Here is a 12,823-nt window from a genome sequence, read left to right on the forward strand (position 1 = left end):
TCGAAGTGCTGGACTGATCCAAAATTTGAGGGGCACATATTCGGAAAAATGATAAAAATAATTAATTTTTCAAAATATTTAATCAAAATAGTCAATATAAAAAAGTGGTCAATTTTATCTGATTGAACAGTCGGCTATCCATATTCTACGGGTAGTTGGATATCTCATATATTATACTCAAGTAGTCTATCTCATGTAAATTGAATATTTATCGACAGTTGTTAACCTTAGGCAACAGTTGGTAACATTTTTGTTAATTTTATATAAAAATAGGCTAAATTTATACTTTACCCCACATATTCTGGATACAAGTGTATATACATATATTTTTTTGTTTAAAAAATAAAAATAATATATAACTTTCTTTTCTAATAAAAAAATATACAAGTAGATGAAAAGTTAGAAAATAGTAAGTATTAAATAATTATAAATTATTACCTTAAGCAAAATTATAAAAAAATATTTTAATCCTAAATATTAAATAAGTTACAAAAAAAATTAGGAAAAAAAATGCTATGAGAATAAGAATGTTATTTTCTTTTGATAAGTATTAAAAAATACTAGTCCTGATAATAAAATACAAGGGAAATAGTAGTTTTTCTTAAATAACTTGTAAATTATATTATATTTTACATAATATAGTTTTTAGGTAATTAGTTTATTTTAAATTATCGTAATATATTCAATAAAATTTTAATTCAAAAAATTAATAAATTAATATTTATATATAAATTTAAATAAGTTTACATATGAATTAAGTTTTATGTGATCATTTTCTTGTTTATAATTATTTATGTTACTTCTATGTATTTGTAATATATTTTAAATATTAAATTAATTTTAATTGTGTTAAAAATATAATTTTAGTAGCGAAAGAGTGTGATGTAATTAGAGATGATGCAATGTGCTATATTTGCAACACAAGAGTTATAGGGTCTCCTACATATACTTGTAGTAATAGTAGCGATGATATTGAGTGTCAAAGTTTTGTCCTCCACAAGAGTTGTGCAGAGTTACCCTCTCAAATCATTAATTTCTATAAGCACAACCAACACCCCCTTGATCTCCTTCCGGCCCCTGGTTGGAGATGTGATGTTTGTTACACAATTGTGCAGTTTGTGATGATTGTCAATTTGATGTTTGTGTGTTTTGTGGTTTTAGGCAGAGAGCATTTCATTACTCAGGTCACGAGGAACACGAACTAAAAGGATTCTTTAGCTTGTGATTTTTGGATCCACCACAAATGTGCTTTATCACCCTCCACAATTCCAGCTTTATCCAAGTAGGATGAAACACAGATATGATGATCACCCTGAGACAACCTCCGTTCTTGTACGAGGGAGTATTCTAGTGTGAAATATGTGAAGAACAAGTTAACAATCAGTGTTGGGCTCTACTCTACCATTGTGGTCATTCTTTTCACTGTGATTGCCTCCGTTTGTTGGAAAGTGTCAAGTTGGGAGGGACCATTCTCCGCGAAAGAAAGAATAAACCCCTGTACCAGTACTACTGTGTAAAATGTAACAAGGGTTACCACTTCAATTGTTTTTTAGAATGTGATGGCTGTGGATATCTCATATGCTGCCACTGTGCCCCTGAAATCAACAACTGTGGTACAATTCAGAATTATTTTTAAGAAATTAATTTCAATTGTGAGTAAATTTATTTTATTACGATTTTGTTAGGTAAATGATTAATTTAGCTTCATCAAAACTTTCTTCCATGATTTTTTTCCACAATCCAAAATAAATATTTTCTTGTCATAATGCAAAAAAGAAGAAGAAAGACGTTAGCATTTTAATTTACAAAAACAAATAATAAATAATTATTTTTACTACTTTAATGTATGACTCTGACTCGAAATTTTTGACAGTCGTTGTAACAAGATTGAAGATTTTGACGGTGTGATTCCAATTTTTTTTTTTGAAAATTATACATAACATTAAAATTTTCTGGGTGAATCATTAAACCAGTATTAAATTATTGTTTTGCAAATTAAATATTTTTTGTTTAAAAAATGAAATAAATTCAAAGTTTATTCCAAATTGAAAAACAAAAAAATTATCAAACTCCATTCCCAAACACCGCCTTCATTGTGGTCTCATCAAACAAATTGTGCTGCATAATCAACCAACTCAATCTTCATGGCAGACAAATTAGCACCTGAGAAACGACACAGTTTCTTCCATGGCAGTATGTTCTCTGTATCTTTATATATCTATATACCATCCTTTTCTTTTTATTTTATTAATAGGCTTTAGAACAGTTCAATTAAAGTTTATATTTTTATGAATTAAATTCAGGTCAGAAGGTTTTTGAATGGGATCAAACACTTGAAGAAGTGAATATGTATATAAATCTGCCTCCAAATGTGTTTTCCAAGCTGTTTTATTGCAAGATTCAGTCTAAACATCTTGAAGTTGGAATTAAAGGCAACCCACCTTATCTCAATGTATGGATTGGAGGACCCAGCAATTTTTTTATGTTATAAAGTTGATTTTTTTAGTTGATTTAGGTTTGTTTTGATGTTTTATGATTACCCTTTTGTTGGGTTTTGCAGCATGATTTGTATTCGAATGTAAAGACTGATTCTTCATTTTGGACTATTGGTATGTGTGAAATGTGGTATTTTATTCGTATTTTGTGTAGTTAAGTATTGGGAATTGAAGGTTTAGTGTCGGGTTTTGGTTTTTAATATGTGGAGTTTTGTGTTTGGCAGAGGATGATATACTGCATGTCACATTGCAGAAGAGGGATAAGGGGCAGACCTGGCCTTCTCCTATACAGGGTCAAGGTCAGCTTGATCCTATGGCAGCAGATATTGAGCAAAAGCGCCTCATGCTTCAGAGGTTTCAGGAAGAGGTGAGTGTGGCATTTTTATGTTGTATGGCCGTTTTGACTGTTTAATACAATTGTTGTTTTATGGAGTGGAACATTCCTTTGCAACTCGATAGCAAGGGTTCACTTATGATTTGTGAACCTGCTGTCTGCAAATGCAAGTTTATGGATTAATATTAAATTTTGTTGTTTTTTAAAAAAATCTGAGAGTGACTTGGACAAGTATCAAGTATGTTCTAATTACTATACTCTATTTATGCTGGCTGATAATTGGAAGTGACTTTACATTCAAAGGATTTACTGGTTACTTATATCTAAATAAATAAGTAACCACGGACCAGGGTCCATGAAGGAACGAATCTGAGAAAATCCTTTTTTTTCAAATTTTAGTGCATTGATTATGGTCAGTTTAGGACATCTAGGTGGACTAATTATGTATTAGCAGTAGGTGATATCAAACAGGAACCACATATAGAAGCATAGTGAATTCCCCAAGATCACGATTTCCCTAAGAGGAAAAAATATGATTATTTCAGATTTGCTTGGTTATAGCAAGTGATTGAAGAAAAAGGGATAACGTGAGTAAAGTGGTTAGGATAAATAAAGTAGACCATTATAAACCTTCTTGTGGTGTTACTAGTAATCTTCTAGAAAAAAATGTATCTTGTTCATTGTGAACCAAAATTGGCTTAATAGTTAATACCAATCTTTTAGAAACAGCTGTTTTCTAATATATGCAACATTTGCAGAGGCATCTATGCCTTTCTCCCTCTTCGCGTAATTAGTATTAATGGAAAAGACCAGAAAAAAATTGTGCAAGTAGTAATTTACATCCCAGTTCCCATGATGCGGGAAACCACACGTGACACTGTCTAACAATCTGCTGTGTCAGAGAACTGTTGTATTCTACAATGCCGGAGGCTATCCTTTGTGCTACAGTCCAAGGATGGAAGTATCAAAGTTCACCCCCATTGACTACAGTAGAAAACCTCTCGGTCTTTTCTGCACTATCAGGCTTCTACTTCAGAAAAAGCCTACTTCAATTTTTCAACATAGATACAGTAACTGTTACCTGGACTCTTAAATTTTTCCCTCATGAGCATGTCGACTGGACAACACATGGGTGTGGGTATGGGACTTGATATTAAAACCAGACATTTCACCTTGGAAGTAAATCTTACTCAAGATGATTTACGAGGCCTCATGACAACTTGTTTCTAAAGAGCGTGATATCCATAGATGATTATTTCTATGTTATCATTTTTAATTTAAGCTATAAATTTGACATATATTATGTGTTTGTTTTATTGGCAGAAGACACTATATTTAAAAATGTTAAATAGGTAAAATATGTTTAATTTTACTTATGTTAAGGTTTTATGCAGAATCCTCGTGCCTGTGTCCAATTTCAGATCTATATCTGTGAATTCTAAATATTTTAAAACTAAGAAACTGACACTTGGATATGCACTTGTGTCCGACACCCGTAGCATCCCGAGTCCGGGTAACGTAGTATACAATTAAAAGTGGAATAGGGTTGATAGTCAATATTAATTGGAAATTACTGTACTAAACTAGACCGAATACCAACTGACCGAGGCTACCTTTTCTTTTTATATTTTGACTGACAGATTGCCACAAAAGGTTTGGCTTTTTAGTAGTAATTTAGTATTAGTATAGATGTAAAATTTCCTCAAGAAATAGGGGAAAAAAGCATTCGTTGTAGTGCAGTTTTTTTAAAGAATGTATACTAAACCAATCATACTGCTGGCAATTCCCTCAAATAGTGACACGGGAAGAAATGGTTTGCAATTCCCAACCATGACCCCGCACATCCTTATTCAAAATGCATGATAAATTACACATATCTGGTTCATCACTTAATTGTGTCAACTCACTTGTTCCTCTTGTTTATCTCTTGCTGTTTGCAGAACCCGGGATTTGACTTCTCACAAGCGCAATTTTCTGGGAACTGTCCTGATCCAAGGACGTTCATGGGAGGAATCAAGTCAGATTGACAAACTTCATCCTTTCTAATTTACATGTACAATATCTCTCGTCGTTTTAACCTTGACCAAATAAGATGTAAAAACCAGTATGTGTCATGTGATCTCTACCTAATCAGCTGTTCGTGAATGGTTGTACCTTTGGGCTTTGTATGTGTGTCAGCTACTAATATGAGATGCATCTATTTACATTATGCAGTTCTGTGGCTCAATCTCATTGTCTATGTTTGTTCAAACTGCAAATTCCTATACATCTTATGTGCAAATGTTTGGCATAGTAACTCCCCGCCTTCTAAAATTTCCAGCTTTTATTAATTGAACTTGTAATCTAGATTGTGCTTCTTCTATTTGGTTATGTTTGTATTTACTACATCACTGGAAATGAGTCCAAGCAGGTTGATGATTTTGATGGGGACACCATGTAAAGGGGTCTAAAGTTTAGCTATGTTGGAGGGTCTAATATGTGTGTGAGACCAGCCCTTGAGATTTGAGTATTGTAGACGGATTTTTGAAATGATGCCTCTTTTTTAAGGTTGTAAAATCAATTATGAATATTCAAGTCAGGACATTATACCATTATTGTAAAACCAAAAAAAAAAGTCTATTACATTCAAATGCGTGACATTAGATATGATGACAAATATTTGGTTGGCACATATCCCATTCTTGTATGCTAGAGTTCAGAAAAGGCAAGAGTCTCCTCTCTCCAGAAATTTTAACTTTTCTGGTTTACCATAGCTTTGGCAGAAATACCTATATTTACATTTAAACATTCCCAAATATTTTTATCAAAACACACAATTGTCTTCTGTAATTTAGGTCATTGTTTTTGCAGTTTCTGTAGCTACTAATTTTCGAGCTAATTTTATTCTCTCGGAAGTTCTTTATGATGTACAATGTATCTAGTATCAAGTTACAAGTATCTCCTTTTTTGTGCATTTTTTTTATATTAAATTTGTATTTACTATTTCCACAACAATTGAGATTTTATACTATGTATCGTGTTCTGGTATATGTGTGTGTGGGTTGGCTTGCTTATGCTCCCACCTGACTCCGTCATGGGGGCACATGATAATCTAGTAATGCATCCTGCACCATTTTATCTTCAGACTTTCTTGTGGACTACTTAAAGCTAGGAGTCTTGTATCATTTCAGGTCTGTTTATATTCAAAGTAGTCTGTTATTTGATCAAACTCATCTCCCGTATCACATTATATAAAGTAATATCCTCAAGTTAGCATGCCTTATAACTTGCTACAAGAATCTATTAAGTAATAACTAGCTGCCACAAGATCAAAGCATTTGTTTTGTTTTAGGTGTTAAATGACAGAGAAGTGTTTGAAAAGTTTAACCTTCGGTTTCTTATTATTATCCAAAGAGTATGGATCGTGGTGTTGGGTTGGACATGGTGTTTATATTTTGAAAGATTATAGAACTGTTTGGTATATATTTGTAAAAATGCCGAACCTTTTCAAGTATTATTACCTGATATTGTTCTGATGCTAAGAAGCATGAAAAATCCTTTGAAGAAACCTAAATCATCATCAAGCTTTTTTACTTTGTTAATGTGAAAGGGGCCCATATCCAGGTCACATTCTACAGCTTTTGAATCAGCTTGTGTTCATCATTTTAGACAGGTAGATATTAGAGCATCCACAACCCTCGGGGTCAACTCCCCCGGAGACACTTACGCATTCCCCGCCACGTCACCCGAAATGACCCCATAAAAAAAGTGATCCCAATCTATCCAATGTTAAGCCCACTTCCCACATTTGTGTAGCACTCTTGTATTATTATTATATTATATATCTAATAATTGTTTTTATTATTTGATTATAATTTTAATTTATTAGTATACAAATTTTAATAATAAAATTAAAGTGATTAATTTTTTTTAAATGTCAGTAAAATAAAAAATATGACCTGTAATTAAAATGCATTATATTATTAAAAAACATGAAATTGAAAACAAAACACAAGAAAACATAATATTTAAACGTTACAATTTAACGATTCTCGTTGAACTGCGAGATATGCTCAACCAAGTCATTTTGTAGCTGACGATGTGTCCGTGTATCACGCATCTGCATACTGTTTTGAATATATGTTTCGTACGGGATAGAGGGTTCTTCACCTAAATTTGGTTGCGATAAACCATTTGTTGCATCGTCATAGGTTGGAAATGAACCAAATTGAGTGGCATATGTGTCCATTTCATCTTCAACAATCATATTATGTATTATGATGCATGCTCTCATGATTCTCCCAAGATCTTCTTTCCCTCCAATGAGTAAGAACTACTTAATTTAGTTCTTTTAGAACTTTCACTAGTTCTAGGAGTTCTCCACTTGGGTTGTCTACGAAACTCACGCCAATGATTGTCAAAGTTAGACTTCTTCTTGTAATATTTTAAATAAAGTGCATTAGCTTCCTCAATTATGTTGTCCAAGTTTGAACCGCTCCCGACTCTTCGTAGAGCCTCATCATGACACGATCCAAATTTTTGAGCACCTTCATTTATTCGTTGCCACCTTTTTTTCATTGCTATAATTCCTCTCTTAATAACACCAGGATTTTTATTCACAATATTGACGAATTCAGTCCCAAAATGCATCGGTTTTTTGATCTGTACCGACTAATGGATCGATTGACAATTCAACCATGCACTTATTAAGAGTTTATCTTCAACCCACTTCCACTAACCAATAGTTTCTCGTACCTCTTCGGTTTCCTCGCAATCATCATTTAGATCAATAATGTTTTCATGACCAAAGGCAGGGAATTGCGTTTCCGGAGAATTTTGAATATTGATAAGTGTTTGATGGGTTTCAAATTGTGGATTCGAAAAAGGAGGAAATGGAAACGGAGAATTTTGAGGATATGAAAATGGAAATTGAGAATTTTGAGAATGTGGAAATTGGTATTGAGAATTCAAATTTTGTGAATTAAAGGCTAAATTTTGTGAGTTTAGAAAATAAGAATTTTGATATGGATATGGAAATTGAGGGTTTAGATTTTGAGGAGTTGAATTTTGATTTGAAGATGGGTATTTTTTGGATTCATGTTTGCTAAGATAATTTTTTTAGAAGTAAAGAGTGTAAATAGTAGTGGTTTGGGGATTGGTATTTATAGGAGAAAAAAATGTTATCATTTTATATATACGTTGTTATTACAACATTAATATTTATTAACGACTATATATCAATTTTGATACTGATGTTGGATTACTATGAAGATGTGCAACAACTTTTGGGTAAAAGTGAATAAAAAAAATCAACTGACCAAGGCCCGGCGTGGTGGGACTTGACCAGTTTTGATGAATCACTCTAATACTTTGCAGTGCCATTTTGTAGGCAAGTGACCCGCGCTGCCCGTGCCCTCAGGGTCTCTCTTCCTCTCTTTCATACACATTACACACACAAGCATTTCTACAAGTCTAGAGATGGGGAGGGAGGGCGATGAAATGCTGAATCAGTAAATCGCTGATCATCTACATAGAGCAACTATCTGGATATCGTTTGGCCAACCTTTTACAGACGTAAAAATCAAATTTCTTGCCAGAAGCGCCTTTTAGCTAATATTATTTTACTAAAAAGTCCGAAAAAAGTTTATCCTGATGAATTCCCTATGGTGGACCTCTCCTATAGCTGTATTATATTCCCTTGTTTACAGCTTTAAATATATGCTAATTACATGACAGGAAAGTGTATCTTTATCCTCTGTTCTGCAAGCAAGGATGATCTGTTTTGTGGGGTGGTTCATTCCATTATCTAGAATTCTTATATTTTATTAAATGATGACATATTATTGCCACTTGGTTTGGTTGCTGCCCTCCTGCTTAAAAATAGAGATGCCTTCTCTTTTTGTCTTACATCTATGATAATCTAATCTTGTTTTGAATGACATTAGGAGATTTTGATGAGGCTTTACAGAGTTTTACACTAGGAACATTACAGGTGTAGTTTAGTGCTTTTCAATATAGAGGACAAAACTTATGCAAGGGGGTTATTTGTTATTTCTAACCAGAACTCCATGAAAATATGACATTTGGATGGAAGATTTTGATGTGAAATAAATAAAAATCATTCTTAGGTGGCAGCAGGCATTTATAATATTTGGACAAGGTGATCTGGGAGAATTAGTAGGTGGAGGGAGGGTTCACAGTGAAGGTGATCAAGTAGTTTTAGGTGTGGTTTTCTATCTTTTTCTTTTTGATAATTAAGACTTGCACATCAACATCTTTACAACCCTAAATCTTCTTTTGAATGGAGATGATGATATCACTGGGCCAAGGGACACTTGATTAGGTAGGGTTTTCGGATATTATCTCATAATTTAGGACAGTCTGGTTTAGTGCTGTTAAATTATACCAAAAACTATGCTACTTGTGCAAATGTTCATGACAACTTGATAAGTGCTTTGCTTTGCTAAATATGTTTTTTTGTTAAAGTAGCTGGCCATAGGCTTAGAGGATGTGAAGCTCTACATGGAAGTTGTAAGGTAGTTCAGAACACAGTTTCTTTATTCTTCATTCAGATCTTTGTTATCGGGTTTTAAGTAGGTGTAAACACTGGTCTTCACTGCAAATGATGTTAATTTTAAAGTTGCATTCATCATCTATTAGTATATAGGGAGATGGTCAAGGGCAAACTATTGTTAGCAGTATATAGTTTCCGCGATTCGGTCAACAATGGCTTGCTCCTGACCAGCATATGTAACCGTGGTATACTGAAATTTTGTTTCTGTATTCCTATGGCTACCGCGTGCCAGAAACAGAAACTGTAAATCAATGTCATGTATAGAACAAATCTGTAGCCAACTTGCTTATGTTAAAAGAAAAAAATTCAAATTACAACGCAAAGAATCTGTACAATTGTGGGGGACAGATCGATAGATTCTAGTTCCCCCAATGCCTCTCTCTATACTCATAATCGAGATACAATACTCACTAGTATACATATACACCAGCTCCTATCTCTTGCGGTTTGAAATATTTTGCTATACACGCTACTTGAACTGTTCGGAATTTCCTGTGTTGGATTGGCCATCAGGTTGCAGTTTTTCATCCTTCGGATAAAACCTGTTAAAAACCATCAAGAATATTAGATGCGCGGAACGAATAAAACGCTTGTTACAAATTTACGATCAAAAGTGGACTCGTAATTTGAACCGAGACGAGTAATATCATGGCTAATCAACTCATAAGCACAAGAGTGACAACCAAAGTAATTATTTCAATATAAGTGTGTGTTTGTGAATGGAACAGAGAATCTTTGACTGTTACTGCATTATTTTTTACCTGCAGCCCTGATTAGAGGAAAATTGGGTGTGGCCAAAAGAAGAGGAAATGCCCATGTTGAACTGGTCTTGTAGATCATGTTATGCTTTTCACTTCACTTTTTCTTCTTGCAGAACTTTTTGCTACCTTGGATACCCATTCTTGCATCAGTGACACCTGCACATGCCACAACATTGTTAACATTAGTCCCTGATTTACTAACCAAAAAGAATAAACTTGTAAACACTAATATACACACATCACAACAAAATATTGTTGTGTTATCATTTTCACCTTTTTCTTGTTATCTTGCTTTTTTCTCAAATGAACATGAAAAATGATTTGTTACTGCAAAAGTATGGATTGTATGTGTGGGTGTTTATATAGGGATTTATTAGTTTTCACTTTCACCGAATAAAGTGTGGGGAAGAAAAAGGAGCAGACAATTAGTACAAGAAAGATCAAGTCTCTGAAAGTAGCTAACATTCACTGTGAAGCACCATGTGATAAGTTAAATAACAGTTTGGGCAGTTGCAGGTTTCAGATTCCACATTATTTTACACTGACAAGCAACCTGTGGATCAAGTCAAGTTGCACATGGACATTGCATTGCAACTTGTAAAATATGATGTGGCTTTGATTTTTTTTTTATAGGTTGTGCCACAATCTAAGGTTTGAAACAAGTGTAAATGCTTCAAAGTGCACATTTCATAATTGTTGGCATGATTATATAAAGAGAAAAAGGATTATATAAAGAGGAAAATGACTAAAGGTTAATCTCAGCTAATTACTCGAGATTCAAATGTTTTTTCCTGATCATAATCTCCTCTATTTATCCCAAAAATCTTTCTCTAAATGATACGGTTCTCATCACCTTTACGGTTTCGTCTCATTAAATTATTAATATTATTAGCAATCCAATAAGCCGGATGGAGTATTAATATGCTTTAACAAGGTTAATTAAGATTATCTCTAGAATAAAAATACAAGTGTTTGATGTATTTAGGCTTATATAAACAAGTCATTTGTTTTAAGAAAAGTCATCTAGAAGATGAATGAAGTCAAGAAAGCATGATGAGAATTCTTGGTCCTATTTATACAAAAGTAGGCCCCACTAACTCAAATGTCCAAATTTCACACCTAAGCAAAAGCTGGTTCTTCCCCTCCACTTAATAATTATATGAAGTAATTCTGTTATATTAGTTTTATTATTATTAGTTTATGACATCATATGGATATTTTTCAAATCTACCAAGATGATCATGAACAAGATGAAACCAAGGAAGAAGAGACTTACAGCTTCAATATCAATTTTGTAAACAAGAAGCTTTCTCCTTTCTCTGCAGCTGATTCTGTAAGCAACAACTATGTGTCCAATGGCCAAAATCCATGAGCTAAGAAACAAAGCTATCTCCATGGCTCTTCCATAAGGATCTTCATAGTTATAATTCAAACTACTAAACACATACGAGGCCTTTAGCGACACAAATATAAGCGACGAAACTGAACAAATTGTCGCGATTGCAAAGTACGGTCCCCTCGAAATCCCCGGCCTGTCGCATAAACTATAAACACCTGCACAAAATTATACAACAATGTTAATTCCAAGCATATTGCAAAATTTTAGGTGGTTATATATTTATACCAATATAGTGATTTGAACAAAGTGACGCGCATGAATGAATTAAGGAGATTACCACTAACTACTACTGAATTGTAGCGGAAAAGTAGTACTAGTATAGAACATGGTCCTGTATTAATAAAATAAATAGGTATTGTAACTTACATAAAATGATGGCTGATCGGATGATGGAGACGATGGGGATATCGATCAAAGAATATCGAAAATCGTAGTTGGAAAGATGAGCGTAAAGAGGTTGAGGAGAGACAGAAGCAGAGAGCAAGGCAGAAGGGATCAAAGTATCAGCTATGATGAACAGAATCGGAGCTGAAAAAACAAGGAACGATACAAACATAGTGATTAAAAACAAGATGGTTTTTACACCTCGCACAACTCTATTTTCTTTGAAGAATCCCATTAGGTTGTAATAGTATTCTTCTTGTTTTATTTGGGAGACAAATAAAAAGAGATTAGTAGAAATTTATAAATGGGAAGTTAAGGAACTTGAGGGAGAAATTTAAATGAAGAAGCTTCGGTTCAAATGGAAGTTTATGTACTACTTGTAAGGAAAATGAGACAATGACTGGAACTTTCATACGCGGATGCTACGGGTCAAGAAAATTTTGTACATTTTTTATTTTTATTTTTATTTTCTAGTTTATCAAATTCCTTAAGTGGACCCCACCTTCCATTGTTGAAGTCTGGGTCTGGGAGCACCATCATGGCATGTACTATGTATTAGTGGAATATTATTTATTTTTTTAATTATGATTAAGTTGACAACTTGTAAGTGATTATAATAAATCTTTTAATGTCACTAATTGCTTGTGATATGAAAAATACTGTATTTATGTCTAGAATATGTTCATTAATTAAGTTAAGCTTGTATAATTTTTGATGATTTGATTATTAATGTATAAGTTAATAGAGAGAGTTTAGTGTGTTTAAAGTTTTGGAATTTTTGAATTGTGTTTGCATCCGTGTATCGTGACGCCACTAAGCACAAATATAAATCTGAGTTAACAACATAAATACCTGCTTAACGACAGATTAACTGGAAGAATACAAATATAAATGTGG

At 33.3% G+C, this 12,823-nt stretch overlaps 2 protein-coding genes across 2 annotated transcripts; one reads left to right on the forward strand and one right to left on the reverse strand.

The window, feature by feature from the left end:
* Positions 1-1,990: 1,990 nt before the first annotated feature.
* Positions 1,991-5,056, forward strand: LOC141693459 (uncharacterized). Its single transcript, XM_074498565.1, has 5 exons — positions 1,991-2,193; positions 2,304-2,452; positions 2,561-2,609; positions 2,720-2,862; positions 4,770-5,056. The coding sequence occupies exons 1-5, from the start codon at positions 2,145-2,147 to the stop codon at positions 4,854-4,856; spliced, it is 477 nt and encodes a 158-aa protein (XP_074354666.1). The 5' UTR covers positions 1,991-2,144; the 3' UTR covers positions 4,857-5,056.
* Positions 5,057-9,641: 4,585 nt separating this feature from the next.
* LOC141692928 (uncharacterized) lies at positions 9,642-12,268 on the reverse strand. The gene is made up of 4 exons (XM_074497890.1): positions 11,909-12,268; positions 11,420-11,697; positions 10,144-10,299; positions 9,642-9,924 (listed from the first exon to the last, which is right to left on the reverse strand). Exons 1-3 carry the CDS (start codon positions 12,159-12,161, stop codon positions 10,219-10,221), a joined length of 612 nt encoding a protein of 203 aa, XP_074353991.1. The 5' UTR covers positions 12,162-12,268; the 3' UTR covers positions 9,642-9,924; positions 10,144-10,218.
* Between the last annotated feature and the right edge of the window lie 555 nt (positions 12,269-12,823).

Source organism: Apium graveolens, chromosome 10 (assembly GCF_009905375.1).
Source record: "Apium graveolens cultivar Ventura chromosome 10, ASM990537v1, whole genome shotgun sequence".
NCBI classification, from domain to species: Eukaryota; Viridiplantae; Streptophyta; class Magnoliopsida; order Apiales; family Apiaceae; genus Apium; species Apium graveolens.

Excerpts from the sequence above, each read along its gene's own strand:
- LOC141693459 (XM_074498565.1), top strand. The coding sequence starts at position 2,145 with ATGGCAGACAAATTAGCACCTGAGAAACGACACAGTTTCTTCCATGGC. Across the intron at positions 2,453-2,560 it reads GCAACCCACCTTATCTCAAT|CATGATTTGTATTCGAATGT; the intron begins GTATGGATTGGA and ends TGGGTTTTGCAG. Across the intron at positions 2,610-2,719 it reads TTCTTCATTTTGGACTATTG|AGGATGATATACTGCATGTC; the intron begins GTATGTGTGAAA and ends TGTGTTTGGCAG.
- LOC141692928 (XM_074497890.1), bottom strand. The coding sequence starts at position 12,161 with ATGGGATTCTTCAAAGAAAATAGAGTTGTGCGAGGTGTAAAAACCATC. Across the intron at positions 11,698-11,908 it reads CCGATCAGCCATCATTTTAT|GTGTTTATAGTTTATGCGAC; the intron begins GTAAGTTACAAT and ends AATTTTGTGCAG. Across the intron at positions 10,300-11,419 it reads ACAAAATTGATATTGAAGCT|GTGTCACTGATGCAAGAATG; the intron begins GTAAGTCTCTTC and ends TGGCATGTGCAG.